This window comes from Bubalus kerabau, chromosome 3 (genome assembly GCF_029407905.1).
Source record: "Bubalus kerabau isolate K-KA32 ecotype Philippines breed swamp buffalo chromosome 3, PCC_UOA_SB_1v2, whole genome shotgun sequence".
Taxonomy (NCBI): domain Eukaryota; kingdom Metazoa; phylum Chordata; class Mammalia; order Artiodactyla; family Bovidae; genus Bubalus; species Bubalus kerabau.
In genome coordinates, this window is record NC_073626.1 from 43,162,790 (window position 1) to 43,181,584 (window position 18,795).

Genomic DNA, 18,795 nt, shown 5'->3' on the forward strand with positions numbered 1-18,795 from the left:
CAGGTCTATAACTCAAAAGGAAAAATAACTTGAGAAATGGACTGTTTAAAGGAGACTGAAAAGAAATCAGAATGAAGGCTTATTTCAGGTGAAAGGAAAACAAAGTCAACAAGTTGGCTCACTCAGACCAGAAGAGCTGGGATACAGACAGAAACTCCCTTTAAGGTGGGGCTTTCTGGAAACTCCCTGATGGTCAATGGTTAGGACTTGGCAGTCTCACTGCTGGGGCCTGGGTTCAATCCCTGGGCAAGGAATTAAGAGTCTATGTAAGCTGTGAGGAGTGGCCAAAAAAGAAGCATCCTCCCAAGGTTACATAAAGCACCATCTCCAAATAAACTCACTTCTGTTTTCTAAATATCTGATATCTTAAGTAAAAGCACCACTGTTTCTATTTTTTCACAGCTGAGAATAGCGAGTTTCCAATTTTTTTTAATTAATAAAATTTAAACTTCTGAGATTTTTAAGCTTTTGCTGTGGCTGAAAAGAATCGCAATTAGAAGATTTGACTTCACACATGCAAAGCTCAAAGGTACAAGATGAACAAAAGGAGGGACAATAATAAAAAATTTTACTTTCTTAATCTTAGTAAGGACAAGCACTTACTAATGTCCTCCAAATTCATGTTACTAATTCAGTATCAGTGAATGTTCTATCAGTGCTGATACTGGTATTATTATTCACGGGACATACCCTTGGAGCTGCTTTTCCAGGCATAGTAAAGGAAAAGACTGTTCTGCAGACACCACATCAAGTCCTCACTCAGCCCCAACAGAGGACGGACCCCATCCATGGAGGCAGAGCCACAGCTCAGTCCTGGGAGATTTACACACTGCCCGACTCAAGTGTTAAACTCCTTGGCGCTATGAAGCTCAGGTGTCTCAGGATAGATTTTCCTTTCTCAGTAAATGAAGTCCAATATATTTCTTCTCTTACTTCTGTTTTCATTTTTCATCTTAACTCATGACAATGCTCTTTAAAGAATCGGAGAGCCCAACATGAAAGTGCTGTGAAGCCAGTACGAAGGAGCTGGATGCTGTCACTGCCTAATAGAGGCCAAGACCTCTTTGAAGTAGAACCCTGATTGTCCCAACAACTGTCAAAAAGAGAAACAAATAAGTCGTTCTATGTGCTGCTTTTATCACTTTTAAATTGAGGCTACACATGTAACATTTGCATGGCTGGTCAAAGGGGGAATCTGCGCCAAAGCAGAAGGATCCTGACCCAGACCTCCCACCCCAACTCCAAACACATAAAACCAAGGGATAAAATAAAACAAAGAAAGGCTTGCATATACAGCTGAGCTCCAAACCAAAAAGAAAAAGAATATATACAGATGGCAGTACAGGAACTCGAAATCAGACCTGAGCGGGAGCTCTAAATGCAATAATTAAGAAATAAATGACAAGACCTGATTATTCAATGCTTATACTAAAAAAGTGTGACACCATGAAATATATTCAGAGTAACATGAGACTGAATAAGTAACAACTCACCTTGACACAGATTCTTATCTTAAAGAGTCACACCATAAAGCTGGTGGGAAAACACCACTCTTAGTGGGTCTTCCATAATTACAATGTAAAGAAATTTGGTTATTCAAGTCCCTAGAGTATCTTTTTAAGGCTTTCTAACTTATAGGGCCAAGTATGGCCAGTGGAAAACTTGAAAAAAAATTAAAAGTCAGATGAACTAATCCAGACTCGAAGATCTTAATGCTTGATTTGCAAGTGACCAGAAGAACCAGCACAACGGGGGGACTCTGAGTAGACACAGCACTCAACTAAAATACACAAACACACACAACAAACACACCATTTCATTACAAACCAATTCAAGGGCTTTATTGGTAAAATTGTCAAAATCTAAATGTCTCAGAGCACATTTTAGAAAGGTTATTACTGAAGCACGAATATGCTTAAGTCCGTGCATTCATAATGATTATTCACAAGAAACTCATTGGACACCTCTGAAGACCACTTGGAATGCAACCTGATTTGAAAACAGGTAAATAAGGGGAAAGAATCAAGCATTTAATCCCTTTTTCCTGCACAAACTGTACCTCAGGGTAACGAAGCAGTTAATAACACGAGGTTTCTCTATAAAGTTTCTCTCCAGAAAGTATTTCAGTCAATAAATGAAGATGGTAACATAAAAATGAAAACACCACCACTTTGCAAATTCTAAATCAGGGCTACAGATCATGAGTGCCAATGGCTGCCAACGTCGCAAAAAAAGAAGCCTAAACAGAGGGACATACATGAAACCCACTAGGAAGAAATCCCGCCAGAAAATCTGAACCTGAATCAGACTAAACCAGGATCTGATTTCCAGCTCATAGCAAACACAGGGAACAGATGAACACGCTGAATGATACCTCAGAGATGCAATCAGCAAAACCCAGGCTCTGATAAACAGACAAATGAATTTTTTGTCAAAAACTGACAAAAACAATTTTTTCTTCAACAAGTAAACTGGAATGAAAAAAGTGACAGAGATGAAATCCAAAGGTTTAAAGACAGTAATGAGACATTCCAACCAAATGCAATGCACAGACCTTGTTTGAACGCAGATTTGAACAAACCAACAATATAAAATAAAATATTTTCAGGAATTCCCTGGCAGTCCACTAGTTAGCACTTTGCACTCACTGCCAAAGGCCTAGGTTCAGTCCCTGGTTGGGGAACTAAGATGCCATAAGCTTCAAGTCAAAATAAATAAATAAGTCTCTGGACTTCTGTATGTCTGAAATGTCCAACAATAAAGGCTAGAACAACAAATGGCAGAAACAAAATGGATTTTGTCTCATTCTGCTTGGAGCGTACTAATGGCCCTCTTCTAAACATTTTGCCTCTGAGAAAGGACCCAAGAGGCCCCAACCTGACTATTAAAAATTCTATGTCTGCACAAAGGTAACTTTCTAAACATAACTAGCATTTAGGAGCCATAGATCAATACATTACTTTCCAATCAGAAGGACCCAGGAGATGTAAGGAGCCTAAGAATTATTATGAGTCCTCAAATTCAACTGCACATATGTGATTTTTGCAGTGGTTAAATACTCAAATTACATCTACTAGCCTACTGAGAATATAAAATGTCATAATCACGAGCATGCACAAAAACTTATCTGCAAGGATGTACATCACAGTATTATTCCAACAGCAGAAAACTAATAGCAAACTCATACCTAATGGCAGGGAAGGGATTAAATAAATTACAGTTCATACACACTATGGAATACCACTTACCCATTTCAAATGAGGTTGAGGGGACTAGAAAATGATGGTAAAATGTTCACAATATATTAAGGAGAAATCTGAGACAAAGTACATACAGCACAATGGTCTGTTGGGGGGGTGGGGGGGAAGGGTGCATAGAAAAAAGACCAAAGTATGTTCATCAAAATTACAAGAGCTAATTTCTCTAGGTAGTAGAACTATAGAGGATTTTCTTCTTTGTGCTTTTACTGTGGCTAGCGATTTTTCTGCAATAAAGGCAGAGATCCATACTTCCTCATCTACAATTCAGAAAACCAAAAAGTTCTGAAAACACACTTTCAAAAGTTAGTGGCAAATTTGTTTAGATACAAAACTGACATTGAGCAGCTTCACAGTTATCCCATTTAGTGTGAATATTAACAGGTTTCACTGCAAAAATATAATGTTTCAGAGTGCTGCCCCAGATTCCAGTGGGGGGTCAGTATCCTCCACAACCCCCAAATTCTGGATTCTAAGCCCCAAGATTTCAGACAAGTGATTTTGAGTCTATATCAGTTTGTAACTTTGCCACCATTACCTCATATTTGAAAATGCTAGGAGCCTCTGCTATCAATTACTGCTAAGTCGCTTCAGTCGTGTCCATAGACAGCGGCCCACCAGGCTCCCCCATCCCTGGGATTCTCAAGGCAAGAACACTGGAGTGGGTTGCCATTTCCTTCTCCAATGCATGAAAGGGAAAAGGGAAAGTGAAGTCGCTCAGTCGTGTCCGACTCTTCGTGACCCCATGGTCTGCAGCCTACCAGGCTCCTCCGTCCATGGGATTTTCCAGGCAAGAGTACTGGAGTGGGATGCCATTGCCTTCTCCAGCTATCAATTACTATAAATCTTTAAATGGAAACAAAAAAAAAAAAGACAGGATTATCATTCCAGATCTCTCAAAGGTGGCAAGCATTGGGCTCCCATCAAATGACTGTAGCAGCCCAGGTTTACCAGGCCCTTGGCAAGAGCCAAGCATTATGTGTCTTAATATCTTAGCTCATGAGATGCTGCTTCAGAAAGTAGGTACTATCCTGGGCACATTGTATTAGGCTGGCCAAAAGGTTCATTTAGTGTTTCAGTAACATCTTACAGAAAAACCCAAAGGAATCTTTTGGCCAACTCAATAAACATGGAGACACAGATGCTCAGAGAGGTTAAGTAATTTGCCTACCTCACAAGGCAGAACTGGGTCTGAGCCTGACCCCATAGCTACCATGCTGAAACTCTCACCAGTTAAGTAAGTCAGAAGGCAGCTCTACTTCTTAGAACATCTTCACTGTTTTTAATAGTGGTAATAACATCACAAGTAAAGCAGAGACAACTGTTTTAAAAATTTTTTTGATTTGTAAACTAAACAAACCTGATCTACAAATTACTGAGAAAGGATAAATATGAAGCCATACCATATAATTTCTAGTATTACTACCACTAACTCTAACCTCACCAAAGTTATGTGAAGATGTTCTATGAATACAACAATATAATTTTCTATACCACAAAAAATCTCCCAGTAATCCTTTAGAAATCAGTGTGGGGAACATTTTCTGAGGGCTCTCCAACACAGGCCCAGTTTCTGCCCACAGGAGAGCCTGACATTTCCAAGAACAAACTCTCCATCATCTACATTTGGGGTTTCCTTGGTGTCTCTGGGCTATAAAACCTAGTAATTTACTCTCCCTACTGAAGACTAGGGTAGAAATAGCTTAACTTCCTTTTGAAAACCAAAAGTCACAGCTGTTTGAGTGGACAAACCAAGGAGGGTGGGTCCACGGAAGAATCTTCTGAAGGGATTTTTCTGGCCAGACACAACTTTCACCAGGACCATAACCTCCCAGGACAAGTGAATATGCTGAAGCTGACTGAATACAAACCAAGTTCTTCACAAGACTGTTTGACCTGTTTCCAGTCTCTAATTTTTATAACTAAGACACTCAAAACTGAATTTCAACCAGAGAAGTAAGAAAAGGGAGATCTCTGACTTCTTAAATTGTTAAACCCTTTTTTACTACCAGGAGACGCCTTACTCGGTTTAAGAATTAGGCACGCTCAGATGTTTGCAACCACACTACAGTCACTCCCAGGCATGCCACCTTTTCTGTTTTGTTTTTTAACAGGGGAACCACGTTCTGCTTTAGAGAAAGCAAAAATGTACAGTAATTTCAAAGGAAAGGAAAAAGGGCTGCCATGTGAATAAAATTATACTTAAATAAGTATTTTAAGAAGTTCCTTAAAAACCATTTTTTTTCCATTTATGTTTAATCGGAGGATAACTGCTTTACACTGTTGTATTGGTTTCTGCCGCATGACAATGTGAATCCGCGTAAGTATACACATGTCCCCTCCCTCTTGACCTTGCTCTACCTACTCCCATCCTGCCCCTCAAGGTGGTCACAGAGCACTGGGTTGAGCTCCCTGTGTAAAAAGTACATGCTCAGTTGCTAAGTCATGCCCGACTCTTTGCAACCCCATGAACTGTAGCCCACCAGGCTCCTCTGTCCACAGGATTTCCCAGGCAAGAATACTGGAGCAGGTTGCCATTTCCTTCTCCAGGGGATCTTCCTGACCCAGGGATGGAACCTATGTTTCCTGTGTCTCCTCCATTGACAGGTGGATTCTTTACTGGCTGAGGCACCTGAAAAGTCCCCACTGTGTAAAAACCATTTTTTAATTAATTAAGAGGTTTAGTAGAATATCCAGAAAACTGCTATAGCAGTAAACAGTTGTGGGGTTTCTGTTATTTTGTTTTTGCATTCTCTTAGAAGAGCAGGAACTTATTCACACACATCCATGAGTTCCTGCTTCTAAGCCCGCCCTTTCGACATCCTTACATGGTCAGCACTGCTCTCCTCCTCAGGATGTTAAAATCATCTAGCTCAAAATAGGCATATTCAAAAGCAATCTGGCACAGAGGAGAGCAAAAGTAAAAGGGTCAACATGAAAAAAAATTGTCATGTCACTGCAATTTCCAAGCTACAGATCCATTTTCCGGTTGAAAGGGCCATTTCAATAGAACAGTTAGGGTAGCCACTCTTTTTTTTCAGTCTGAATTCCTTAAATAAATATCAAGAATCCTTTCTTAAAAGCAATAACTCTGTCATATCTTCTGACATTTGGGGACAACCAAATCCCAGGCAAGAATACTGGAGTGGGTTGCCATTTCCTTCTCCGGGGCATCTTCCTGACCCAGGGATGGAACCTGCATCTCCTGCTTGGCAGGCAGATTCTTAACTGCTGAGCCACCAGGGAAGCCCGAGGGTTACAATACAGAAAACAATAAACTGTGAAATCCAGACAAGCAAAGTATGAGTGCATGCACTACGAGTCACTGCAGATAAGGGGTTCCAAAGTGGAAGCCTGAGAGATCTGTGTGTCTTAGGGTCATTAGGGGGGGTTTTGAGAAGTTAAGACCTAAGCCCAAGCAGTGTAACAGAATAGGGATGGGGTGAGAGAAGAGGCATTCTGTAGCTTAAGAACAAGCACAGAGCCTTTGTGGAAGGGGCTGGGGATGGGACTGCATCACAAACAGATGAGACACACTTACATGGGATCTGGAACCTTTCTATCCACTGCAGCTGTACGCTCCTGCTCCTGCCAGCTTCCCTTGGTCACTCAAAACAGCTGGACAATTGCAGGCTGCAACTGACAGCACTGGTGGGCCAGGATACGGCAGCTAATGAAAGGGCCAGATCTGCAGCTACGGCGCCACGGCTCTCGTGAAATAACCCAGGGTCCTTGAGGTGGGTGTGTAGGCCCAGGAGATCTGCCCTCTACTATTTCAAAACCTAAAAAGGGAGGACATGCTGACCTAGGGATTATCTAAACGCACGGTTTCATTTTCTCAGAAATCCTTCACTAGGCTGAACCAGAGTCCCATCTAATTAATGACACACCTAGTGTAACCAGTGCCTGCAGGTCCTCCCTGCCCGTGGGAGTCACAGGGACGAGATGCCAGGGCAGCTCTGAGGCTATCTACCACCTGGATAACAGATACAGGAGCAGGTCAGAAGGAGCAAGCTCTCTTACACAAGCCATCCACCCTTTACTATAGAAACTGGACATATTAGCATGAAGCCCAAAGTAAAAAAAAAAAAATCAACAAAGATTTTCTAGTCTTGCTTAACTACAGGGCGCTAAATTCTCAGCAAAATGTCAACAGTCCCTGAGTGAGAGAACTAAGAGTAACCCGACCTGTACTTGAAGGCAGGAGATATGTAAAAGTTTCTCACTTCAGCAGGATATTCAGCAGGATACTAGGGAATAAGGTATCTCTGGCACACAAATGCTGTAGCCTTCAATGCATAAGAGACAGGCACCTCCAAACCGGTATGGCCTTTCTCTCATCTCACAGACATCAGAAGTGCAGAAATATCTAAGTAATCCAGGTAAAATTCCAAACCCAAATTATGCATTCAAAGTACATTTAATGAACACCTGTGTCAGGCACTGATACAAGAATCAGAAAAATAAAGCAAGACTAAATCACTCCGAAAGATGGAAGTACAGCTGTCCATTATTTCCTTTTATCATACCCAACCACTTAAAGCTCTGGGCAGAAAGCTCTTCTAGTGGCCCACTAGCACAAAGGAGACCTCTGTGCCCCTGACAGTGCTGGCCCACCTGGAATGCTCTCATAGTGCTTCCTACCCAAAGCCTCACATCCTTCACGTCAGCTGACGTCCCCCTCCTCATCTCCACCTCATCCCATCCCAACGTAACCTCTCATTTTTTTGAACTACTAACAGTGAGTACCACCATCAGTTTATGTAGAAATGTGTCATTCCCTAATTAATACTTGTGTTTATTCAACAAATCTTGAGTACTAATTATGTGACAGCATTGTCCTAGGGAGCTGTAGAAATTGCCGCAAATGGTACTGATTTTTGCCTCCCCTAAAGAACTCCCTGGGAGCATTCTTCTCTTAGACTGCTTTTTAGTATCTTCCTGTATAGGCCTGGCTTTGTACTCAGTGCTTAATACCTAATAATTTAATAGAGCCTTAGGCTTCTTTGGTCCAAGCTCACTCAAACTGAAGTTACATAAACTAATGGGGAACAAAAGCAAACAAAGCCATTTCTAAGTGAACTTCCACTTCTTAAAAACCTCAAAAGAACAAGGAAGGAAAAGAAAACCGGCTATGAAAGTGCTGCTGAAACATCACATTTTACTCACACTGACAAAGCACCTCCAATCGCCCCTCCAAGCCACACAAAACACGACCTTTTTCCTCTCAATCCTTACAGCTCCAGATTCAAGTGTTTGTTTTAACAACAGACCTTGGAAAAGTTTAAAGCACTCCTCAGTGTCCTAGACAAGTCTTTCTAACGCTTTATTTTTTGATGAATAAAGCCCCTGATTGACGAACCCTGCATCTGCCACTTAACAAACTAATCCAGTGAGGTTCACTACAATAAACTGGAATTTAAGCTTCAAGCACAAGAGGGGCTCAAAGAAGAACACTTTGAACGTAATAAACCTAGAGACGATTTTAATATAAACAATAAAAGCCATGTCCTGCAGAGCCTGGTGGAAGGTTCCAAGTTCCCCAAAGAATGGAATCGAGAAAATTTCTTCAGGGGAACCGCGAGATTCTGCAAGGCGTGGGAGTTTCTGCAGGAGATGAGGGAGATTCAAAATACACATATTTTCCCCCCTAAAGTGGCTTGTGAGATACAACAGCTGGCACCCGACGGTGAAGCCCGGGCTATGCCATGCGGCGGAGGCTGCCACCTGGGCACTCCCACCATTCTTCGCAGCCCGGTCAGGACAGGAGACGAGGACAGCCCGACGCCGCGCGGACCCGCACCGGCGCCCCTCGCCCCTCGGGCCGCCTGCCCTTGCCCCAGGAAACCTAGCAAACCCAGCCCGCCAGGGTCTCCGGAGCCCCCATCTCTCCGGGGACCCAGGCGACGGGCGGGGGAAGGGGGGTCTCCAAGAGCTACCCGGACCCGGAGCGTTACCTACCTGAGCAGACTGGACAGGGCATGGCTCGAGGAGCCAAGACCGCCGCCGCCACCTCCAGAGCCGCCGCCGCCGCCGCTACCGCCTCCAGAGCCGCCGCCGCCGCCGCTGCCCCCGAAGCCTGAGGAGAGCCGCTTCCCGGACAGCAGCTTCTCCACGGCCGGGAGGTGTCCGGTGCGGGCCGCCTCCAGCAGCTCCTGCTCCTTCCCCATCCCCAGGGCCGCCGCCCCCTGGACCCCGTTCCCTGGGCCGCCGCCGAACCCGTTCTGGCTCCCAAACTTTCTGTCTCCGGGCAACGCAACCCCCGAGCCGGCCGGGGACACCACCCCCCCCTCCCCACGCCTTGTCCCTCAGGGGCGCGTCACTTCCGGGATCCGGCGTCACGCGTCACCGCGCCCCCGCGCCCCGCCCCCATGCCCACCTAGCTGGGCGGGGCCGCGCGGGCTGGCGCAGGTGGCTGCGGTCTGAGCCGAGTGGACCCGGCCGCGCCCTGATAAGCCTTCCCTGCCAAGAGGGCTGCGTTGTGGGGTCACCCGCTGTACAAGTGGAAGGTGACGAGCGCGGTCCACCTGTCCGCGCCCCCCTGAAGTGCCCTCCTTCTCCAGAGGTTTTGGGAACTCGCAAGACAGGAAATACGGTAATTCATCCAGGCAGTATAGAAACAAAGAGAGAAGTGTGGTAACGCGCACCCACATTTGCAAGCCCATTCCCTCTGCACCATAAATATGTCATGGGTTTGGGAACCTAGTGATAAAAGATGTGAATAATGTGACCTCCTCCGCACCTCATGAGGAAAGAGAGGAGATTCTTAAAACGGAAATAACCCCACTTTATGCTCCCAATGCTTGAAATGCCTCGTTAAAGCGAAACATTCAAAGGAAAGACTTCCCTCCCTTTAGGATTTGTTTCCTCTTAGTTTCTTTTCTTTTTTTTTTTTTCCTTTTTTTACCGCCCTCCCTCTCGCCCCACCATGGAGGACCTTAGCTCCCCAATCGAACCATCGCCCCTTGCAATGGAAACGCCGAGTTCTAACAATTGAACTGCCAGGGAGCCCCGTTTCCTTTTACTTTTGACGGATATTAACCAAACTGACATTAAAGGTCAGATTTGTAAAACCGACTCTGATCTTGAGTACTGGTGAATTGGGAAATATGCAATTCGGTAGAAACTGCGTTTTGCTTCTGGTACTAGGGCTATTTCTGGCTCGAAGAAGGCGCTCAGTAGTAGTGGAGTTACTAATCAATTTGGATAAATTCAGTTCAAGCGGTACGACTATTTTTTTAGGTGCTTGAGGAACAAAAGAGAGATGCTGACAATTCAATGTTAACACAGGCCTCTGAGGTCCAACTGAACGCGTAAAAGGTTGAGTTCCTGTCTGCGTTTGCCCGGGAGCTGCTTTCCACAAGGGCAAACAACGGATGGAGTTTTCTCCTGTCCGCAAACTTTCCTCTGAGGAAAGCAGATCAGGAAGGCGTTAACAGGTTGTGCTTTGAGAAGGACGGAAAGGAAAAAGGAGCCCTTCAGTAAACAACAAAGCCCTCCTTTACAAATGCTGGCTTCTCAAGGTGGAAAATCCACAAACTGATTTCCGTACCCTCAACTTTCCCTCTCCGCACCGCCACCAAATGAGTAAACCGAAGCCCTGCAACCCTCTGGGCGCGTCTCTAAATGACCCCTTGGAGCAGCGGTTTTGGTGATGTCATCGGAGCGCGACGACCGGAAGTAAGCTGCGGGGCCGCGGGGCTGCGCGGCGTCCTGAGCTCGGGAGTCTGACAGCGGCGCGTTCTCCTCTCCCGGGTTCTAGCCGCAATGGCTAATGCCTGCGAATCGCCCAAGGAAAAAGGTGGAGAGACCGGGGAATCAGACGAGACGACGGCGGCTCCTGGGGGCCCCAGGGTTACAGATACGGACGGAATCCCGGAGGAAACAGACGGTGACGGAGACGGAGAATTGAAAGGGGCCGCCGCTGAAGAAGGCGAGGTAGGGAGAGATGTGTCGATGAGGCCGGCGTAGCTTGTGTCACTTCTCGCCCGACAGGCCTCCTGTTTGGTCCCTCCCAAGCTAAGACAGTCGAGCTCACCATAACCCTTTAGATCTGCAGTCGCAGAGTTGGGGTAAGAAAGGGGAGGAAACCTTGGAGCTGTCTGAGTTCCAGTAACTCAACCATTAGGTCAGTATTTTTCATCACTGCCCTTGGGCGTTAAAGGTGCTTCAAAGAGGAAACTTCCCTAGCGGTCCAGTGGTCAAGACTTCACCTTCCAATGCAGCCTGTGCGGGTTTCATCCCTGTTTGGGGAGCGAAGATCCCATATGCCTCGCAGCCAAAAAACCAAAACATTAAACAGAAGCAATAATGTAACAAATTCAATGAAGACTTTAAAAAGCCACTGCCAAGGGAATTTCAAATAGCTTCTTGGTTTTCCTGGTGAGGAAATTGGGGTAGATGCCAATCGACATTGAAACGGAGGGCAAAAGCTAGAACCCAGGATTCCTGGTACCCCTTTCACCTCAGTATGATTTCTGAGATATTGCTTAAGCATAACTTCGTCATTATAGGCTGAGTCGTTAAAGGGAGACTTTGAGGTAGTAATTTAGTCATGTTCTCCTCCTCTTGGGACATTTAACTGCTATCAGCGACCTGGGTGCTAATGTCCAAGAGTTTCTATAGCACCAAACTGCTATCCCAAGTGTTCAGCAGTGTTGCTTCTCTGAGTATCGGTCAGAAGACCAGAATCTTAGAGCCTTAGGTAGGTTCCATTTCTAAAAATAGAGTCTTGAGGTCTTGGAACTGTAATTCCTGTTTGAATTTAAGTGTGAACTCATGGGAGAAGACATTGGATTAAATGGAAACTGCCTTTCAGAACATAAAGTTGCATCAAAATATATAAAATTAAGAACTTTAAGAAAAATGTGACAAAACTACTTTATGAAGGAACTTAAAAAACAGATCTCAAGGACAGAAAGGATTTGAGTAATAATTAACTTAGTTCAGTAAAGAGCTGTGCACCTAGAAGATAAAAAACTTTTGATGCTTCTGAAACACTTTTTTAAATGGATCATATACCAGACCACAAAGAAAAACATAAATTCTTAAAAGTAAAAATCATAACATCATATTCTGTCAGTACAGTGCAACAGAACCTGAAATTAACAACACAGAGTTTCTCCCACTCCCTCAAAAAAACTAACACCTGGACATTTTAAACCAATTTCTAAATAGCTTTGGATTAAAGAAATTAACATTAAATCCCATTGGATTTGACCAAATTTTTATTTAAAGAAAAAGTCATTGTCTTACATATTTTTACAGAGATACTGAAAATAAGCACCCACCTCAAGAAACCAGAAAAAGAACAAGATAAACTAGAAGAATGTAAAAGCAAGGAGTTAATAGGGATTAAAAATAGACATTAATGAGTTAGTGCTTTAAAAACTGTAAGAAACAATAAAATTAAGACCTGCTTATTTGCAGTGTTTATAGGCACTGATTTGGAGATCTTTAAGCTTTAAGAAAATCTAATGTTCAAGTTTAGACTAATTTTGAAAATTCAAGATAAATGGCTCATTTTTAAGGATAATGTAAATCATCAAAATTGAAGCACAAAAAGGTTAGAAAATTCATATATATCAGTAACCAGAGAAGAAGTTGAAAAAGTTGTTAAAAGATTTACTGCCTTCACTCTCACCTACTTCTCATATTCCCATATGAATTTAAATGTGAGTTCCTCTTTAAGGAAAACAGAAGTTAAATCTCATTAATGAGGTTTGTCATAGCCTTAGATTCTATGTTAAGTTGGAGGGGATGAAGTTTGGATTTTGAGGGTTTTTTGCTGTCTTTATTAAACATATTGTGAATAAAACAATGTTAAATGTTTATGCAAAGAGGGATAAATAATAAGAGACAAACCTTCAAAAAATTTTCAGTCTAGGGAATTCCAATGGTTAAGACTCTACACTCACTGCAAGGGGCCCAGGTTCAATCCCAGGTCAGGGAACTAAGATCCCACAAGCCACACAGCAAGGCCAAAAAAAAAAGTTCTCAGTCTAGTAATGGGAAATAAATATTTGCTTGATACAGTAGAATTGGAAAGAAGAAAAGAGCACTACATGTGTGAGAAGCTCACTTAAAAGTTCCAAATTCAAAGAAACACTGCTTTGATAAGAAGGTACCCTTTTTAAAATATTCTTTCCACATGGACTCATCATTGGTAAAGAAATCCATAGGTTTAGACGAAGAAGAGCTGGCTGTATGGAGAGGTTTTCTTATATCCCCTCTAAAGATTGAAGTCACTGACTTCTCTGGTGGTCCAGTGGTTGAAAATCTGCCTTGCTAACCCAGGGGATGTGGGTTCCATCCCTTGTTGGGGAATTAAGATCCCACATGTGTGGGAGCAACCAAGCCCACAGTGCCACAACTCCTGAAGCCTGCGTGCCCTGGAGCCCTTGCGCCACAACTAGGGAGTCCGCAGCACGTGAAAGATTCCACAAGCCGCAACTACGACCCAAGGCAGCCAAATAAAGAATGAGGTCAGAAGAGTGGGCTCAAGGGGAGTGTGGCTTTCATGATCCTTGGCATTACCGTGCCTATGTAAACAGATACTGAAACTAGGATCATAGGTAACCTGGAAAACTGGATAATGTAGCAGCTTTTCTTTCCTGGGCTGTAAACTCCTTTAGTAGAGATAGGATATCTTACCTTTGATGTACAGCCAATGCCTGGAACCAAAAAACTACAGAAATAAGAGAATTCGTTGTGTTGTATGAGAACAATGTCTTTTTGCCTTACTCAAGTCTGTAAAGTAGGCCATATATATAAAGGGTTTCTTTTGTCTTCTTAGCTCAAGAGTCAGGATATTGCAGATTTAACAGCAGTTGAAAGGGAAGACTCATTACTTACTCCTGCAGCCAAAAAACTGAAAATAGATACCAAAGAGAAGAAAGAGAAGAAGCAGAAAGTGGATGAAGATGAGATTCAAAAGATGCAGTAAGTCAGTTTTCTGATCGCTCCCTTTTCAAGGCTCTAAATTGACCACATAGTTAATACATTTTTCTTGGCCTTAAAATTTACTTTTTTAAACTCAAACTAAGATAATTAATATATCAATATCATGCTATGGTTAAGTTAAAAGAAAAATATCACTTTCAGTTCAGTTCAGTTGCTCGGTCATGTCCGATTCTTTGCGACCCCAAGGACTGCAGCATGCCAGGCCTCCCTGTCCATCACCAACTCCTGGAGTTTATTCAAACTCATGTCCGTTGAGTCAGTGATGCCATCCAACCATCTCAGCCTCTGTCATCCCCTTCTCCTCCCGCCTTCAATCTTTCCCAGAATCAGGGTCTTTTCAAATGAGACAGTTCTTCACATCAGGTGGCCAAAGTATTGGAGTTTCAGCTTCAGCATCAGTCCTTCCAGTGAATATTCAGGACTGATCTCCTTTAGGATGGACTGGTTGGATCTCCTTGCAGTCCAAGGGACTCTCAAGAGTCTTCTCCAACACCATAGTTCAAAAGCATCAGTTCTTCGGCACTCAGCTTTCCCTATAGTCCAACTCTCACATCCATACATGACTACTGGAAAAACCGTAGCCTTGATTAGACAGACTTTTGTTGGCAAAGTAATGTCTCTGCTTTTTAATATGCTGTCTAGGTTGGTCATAACTTTTCTTCTAAGGAGTAAGCGTCTTTTAATTTCATGTCTGCAATCACCATCTGCAGTGATTTTGGAGCCCCAAAAAATAAGTCTGTCACTATTTCCACTGTTTCCCCATCTATTTGCCATGAAGTGATGGGACCAGATGCCATGATGTTCGTTTTCTGAATGTTGAGCTTTAAGCCAACTTTTTCACTCTCTTCCACTTTCATCAAGAGGCTCTTTAGTTCTTCTTTGCTTTTTGCCATAAGGGTGGTGTCATCTGCATATCTGAGGTTATTGATGTTTCTCCCGTCAATCTTGATTTCAGCTTGTGCTTCATCCAGCCCAGCATTTCTCATGATGTACTCTGCATATAAGTTAAATAAGCAGGGTGACAATAAACAGCCTTGACGTACTCCTTTCCCTATTTGGAACCAGTCTGTTGTTCTATGTCAAATTCTAACTGTTGCTTCCTGACCTGCATAGAGATATCTCAACAGGCAGGTCAGGTGGTCTGGTATTCCCATCTCATTAAGAATTTTGCAGTTTGTGGTGATCCACACTGTCAAAGGCTTTGGCATAGTGAATAAAGCAGAAATAGATGTTTTCCTGGAACTCGCTTGCTTTTTCAATAATCCAGTGGATGTTGGCAATTTCATCTCTGGTTTTTCTGCCTTTTCTAAAACTAGCTTGAACATCTGGAAGTTCACAGTACTGTTGAAGCCTGGCTTGGAGAATTTTGAGCATTACTTTACTAGCATGTGAGATGAGTGCAAATGTGCAGTAGTTTGAGCATTCTTTGGGATTGCCTTTCTTTGGGATTCAAATGAAAACTGACCTTTTCCAGTCCTGTGGCCACTGCTGAGTTTTCCAAATTTGCTGGCATATTGAGTGCAGCACTTTCACAGCATCATCTTTTAGGATTTGAAAGTATCACAGTTAACATTTTGACATATTCACCAAGATATTTTCTTTACATATATTTATCTGTAAATAAAATTAATTTCAAAGATGTTAAATACTGTTTATTACCTGTTTTCATTATGTTTTCTGATTGTAAAAATAGTATGAATTTGTTGCAAATAATTCAGAAAATACAGAAAAATAGAAAAAACAATTACTTATAACCCCACCACCCAGAGTTTACCCAGGGTATATATTTGTGTATATACCTTTTCAGATATAGTTTAATGTTTGATATATATACATATTTTCATGTCAGTAAATATGCCCGTAAATTGTCATTTTTAACAGCCGCATTGTATTCTATTATGTGGATGAACTATAATATAATGTAATCTACCTCTGCAGTTGTTTTGTTTTTCTTTTGACATTATGATCAACATCTTTGAGCATGTCTTTGCATACTTGTCCATATACTTCCTAAAATAAACCCCTGGAAGTGTAATTGGTAGTTTAAACAATATGAACATTCTCAAAGGATTTTCATTTGTATTTTCAGAATCCCCAAAAAGGTGTTCCACCCACACTCTACCAGCATGTATGAATTTGTGTCTTCCCACCCTCACTAACACCATGCTTTTTAATACTTATTTATCTGTTTTTTGAAAAATGTTTATCATGTGAAATGTAGTGAGGTAGCATTATGGGAAGAGAGAGCCTACTGCTGAAAACATAATCTATCTACTGTGATTCAGTAACCCAACATTGTTTTTGTTCTTAGTGAAGTAAGAAAGGAACTTATGTTTCACCTGTTGTCGAGTAATAGAAATACTTTCTCTTCATTCCTCATAAATACTAAGCCTAATACTATTGGTCCCTTGAAAAATTAATTTTTTTAATGTCTGAGACTTGGTTTTATTGACATAATAATATGTATATCTTAAGTATTTGTTGTTATAAGTGAACTTAATTACCTGAATCTTTGTCTAGAATCCTGGTTTCTTCTTTTTCTGAGGAGCAGCTGAACCGTTATGAAATGTACCGCCGGTCAGCTTTCCCTAAGGCAGCCATTAAAAGGGTAAGGATGGACTATCACACTCATTTCCATGAGCCATGAAAACTGAACAGGGCTGAAGGGCTGTATCCATTGACATTTTGCAGTGAAGTGTTAGGCAAGTTGGTGGAACATTTAGGCAGGAAAATAAAAATACATGCCCCTCAATAGTCTGACAAGTTGTAGTTTTATATTCTCAACAAATAGGCCATTATACACCTGAAACCTTGTATTACTGGTGTCAATTTCAGCATCAAGCCTTTAGTGAACTCTTAGTTCAGAGCTCTTGTGGGTGTTATGTTCCAAAGCCAGTCCTTGACTACCTTAATCACAGTCTTTTGTCCTTCTTTCAAGCTGATCCAGTCCATCACAGGCACCTCTGTCTCTCAGAATGTTGTTATTGCTATGTCTGGTATTTCCAAAGTTTTCGTCGGGGAGGTGGTAGAAGAAGGTAAGTGGTATTGGTCTAAATACTGGATTGAGCCTGTGGTGGTCTTATTTCCAAGGATATATATACTGAGGGACTTATGAGGTCCCAGTGGTAGTTTCCATTTACACTAGAAGTTGACCAAGGCAAGAGCCTTATATTCAGGACAGCATGTATTGAATACATTATTCCTTGAAAGTTTCAATACTAGGAGGTCTGGGAACACCTTGGAAGTCTCCCTTCCTGATTCTTGTCCTCAGCCCAGGGTGACAGAAGTAGACGGTATTTTTCTCCAATGGACTTTGTTCATTTCTGCTCCCCAAAGTAGAGATACAAAGAAAGTCGTCACTGGGGCTGACCAGTGTGGTATGGTGAGTAGTTGTCCCTGATGTTATGATCCCCCGGGAGCTGCTCTCTGTCCATCAAGTAAAGAACCTGGCTGCTACTCTCTGCTAATTTCTAGATGGTGAAATATTTATTCTTTCAAGGAGAAGCTGTGTTTTAGACTGTTGCCTGTGATAAAGCCTGATGTGGGATATCATGCTAAAGCTAAATGATACATTTTATAGCATTCTCTGAAGAAGGGAAAATATCTTGGTTTATTTCTTTAGCACCTTTAAGAGGAATTAATGAGAATTACAGGACTCGAAAGGATTGTGATAAGCTCTTGTGTGATAATGAAACTCTTCTCCTTGTCCTCTGCTTAGCACTGGATGTGTGTGAGAAGTGGGGAGAAATGCCACCGCTGCAACCCAAACACATGAGGGAGGCTGTTCGGAGGTTAAAGTCGAAGGGGCAAATTCCCAACTCAAAGCACAAAAAAATCATCTTCTTCTAGACCAAAGTCTAGAAGAACGAAGCCCTGCTTCCGGACTTCCTATTGCATGAGATTCTCTGCACTGGTGCTTTGGTATCTCAGTCCTCCAAGGATTCCATGATGATTTTAATGTCTTTCTCAAAACTGATAATTCATTACACCTAAAAGAAGGCATGCACCCTGTTTCATACTTGCCTTGACTAAATATTGACTAAATATCAGGACCTCTGAGGGCATCTGAGGCATTTAACTATTACTGGCTAATTGGAAGAAGAAAGGTTGGTATGCCTTAAGCATCTTCTGGACAGGAATGCTGCTTTCAGAAAGAAAACCTGTTCAAGACGGTTTGATGGTTTCACATTGAAGCCTGAAGTTGCTGTGACTTAGGTTGTTTCTTTACATCTGGTTTTAAGTAAATGAAACAATCAGAAACCTGACGTGTGATACTCCACCATGAAGGACACGGTGACAGCAGAAGCAGTGGAACAATTTGTCCCTGTAAACGTTTGAGATTCTTCTATGGATTCTGGTGAATGATTAATAAAGCTGTTTTCCAACTTGCCGTGTGTGTATTTTTTCTGTCTAGCTGGTTGGGATGGGGAGAAGTTTGCTGGTGTCCAAATAAAACTTGTCTGGGATTTTTTGTGAAAGTTGGAGCCCTCCCCATCCCTACTAGAACCATTAAGATTGTATCTCATAAAAGAATACTTAAAGCACTTAAAAACAATGTAAATGCCTATGTGTTTCA

General features: G+C 42.4%; 2 protein-coding genes across 7 annotated transcripts in view; one reads left to right on the plus strand and one right to left on the minus strand.

Moving 5' to 3' along the window:
- ANKS1A (ankyrin repeat and sterile alpha motif domain containing 1A) overlaps positions 1-9,545 on the minus strand; it is a 168,107-nt gene extending 158,562 nt beyond the window's left edge. For 3 of the 6 annotated variants that reach the window (XM_055571653.1, XM_055571654.1, XM_055571655.1), the window contains exon 1: positions 9,219-9,544. In XM_055571653.1, the coding sequence (XP_055427628.1) occupies positions 9,219-9,427 (209 nt within the window). In that variant the 5' untranslated portion in view covers positions 9,428-9,544. Of the gene's footprint in view, positions 1-9,218 lie in introns of all 6 variants that reach the window. The other 3 variants (XM_055571656.1, XM_055571657.1, XM_055571651.1) reach the window with 2 other exon arrangements.
- Positions 9,546-10,879: 1,334 nt separating this feature from the next.
- On the plus strand, positions 10,880-18,609 carry TAF11 (TATA-box binding protein associated factor 11). The gene is made up of 5 exons (XM_055571658.1): positions 10,880-11,195; positions 14,053-14,198; positions 16,740-16,827; positions 17,158-17,254; positions 17,938-18,609. The coding sequence occupies exons 1-5, from the start codon at positions 11,025-11,027 to the stop codon at positions 18,066-18,068; spliced, it is 633 nt and encodes a 210-aa protein (XP_055427633.1). The 5' UTR covers positions 10,880-11,024; the 3' UTR covers positions 18,069-18,609.
- Positions 18,610-18,795: the final 186 nt, after the last annotated feature.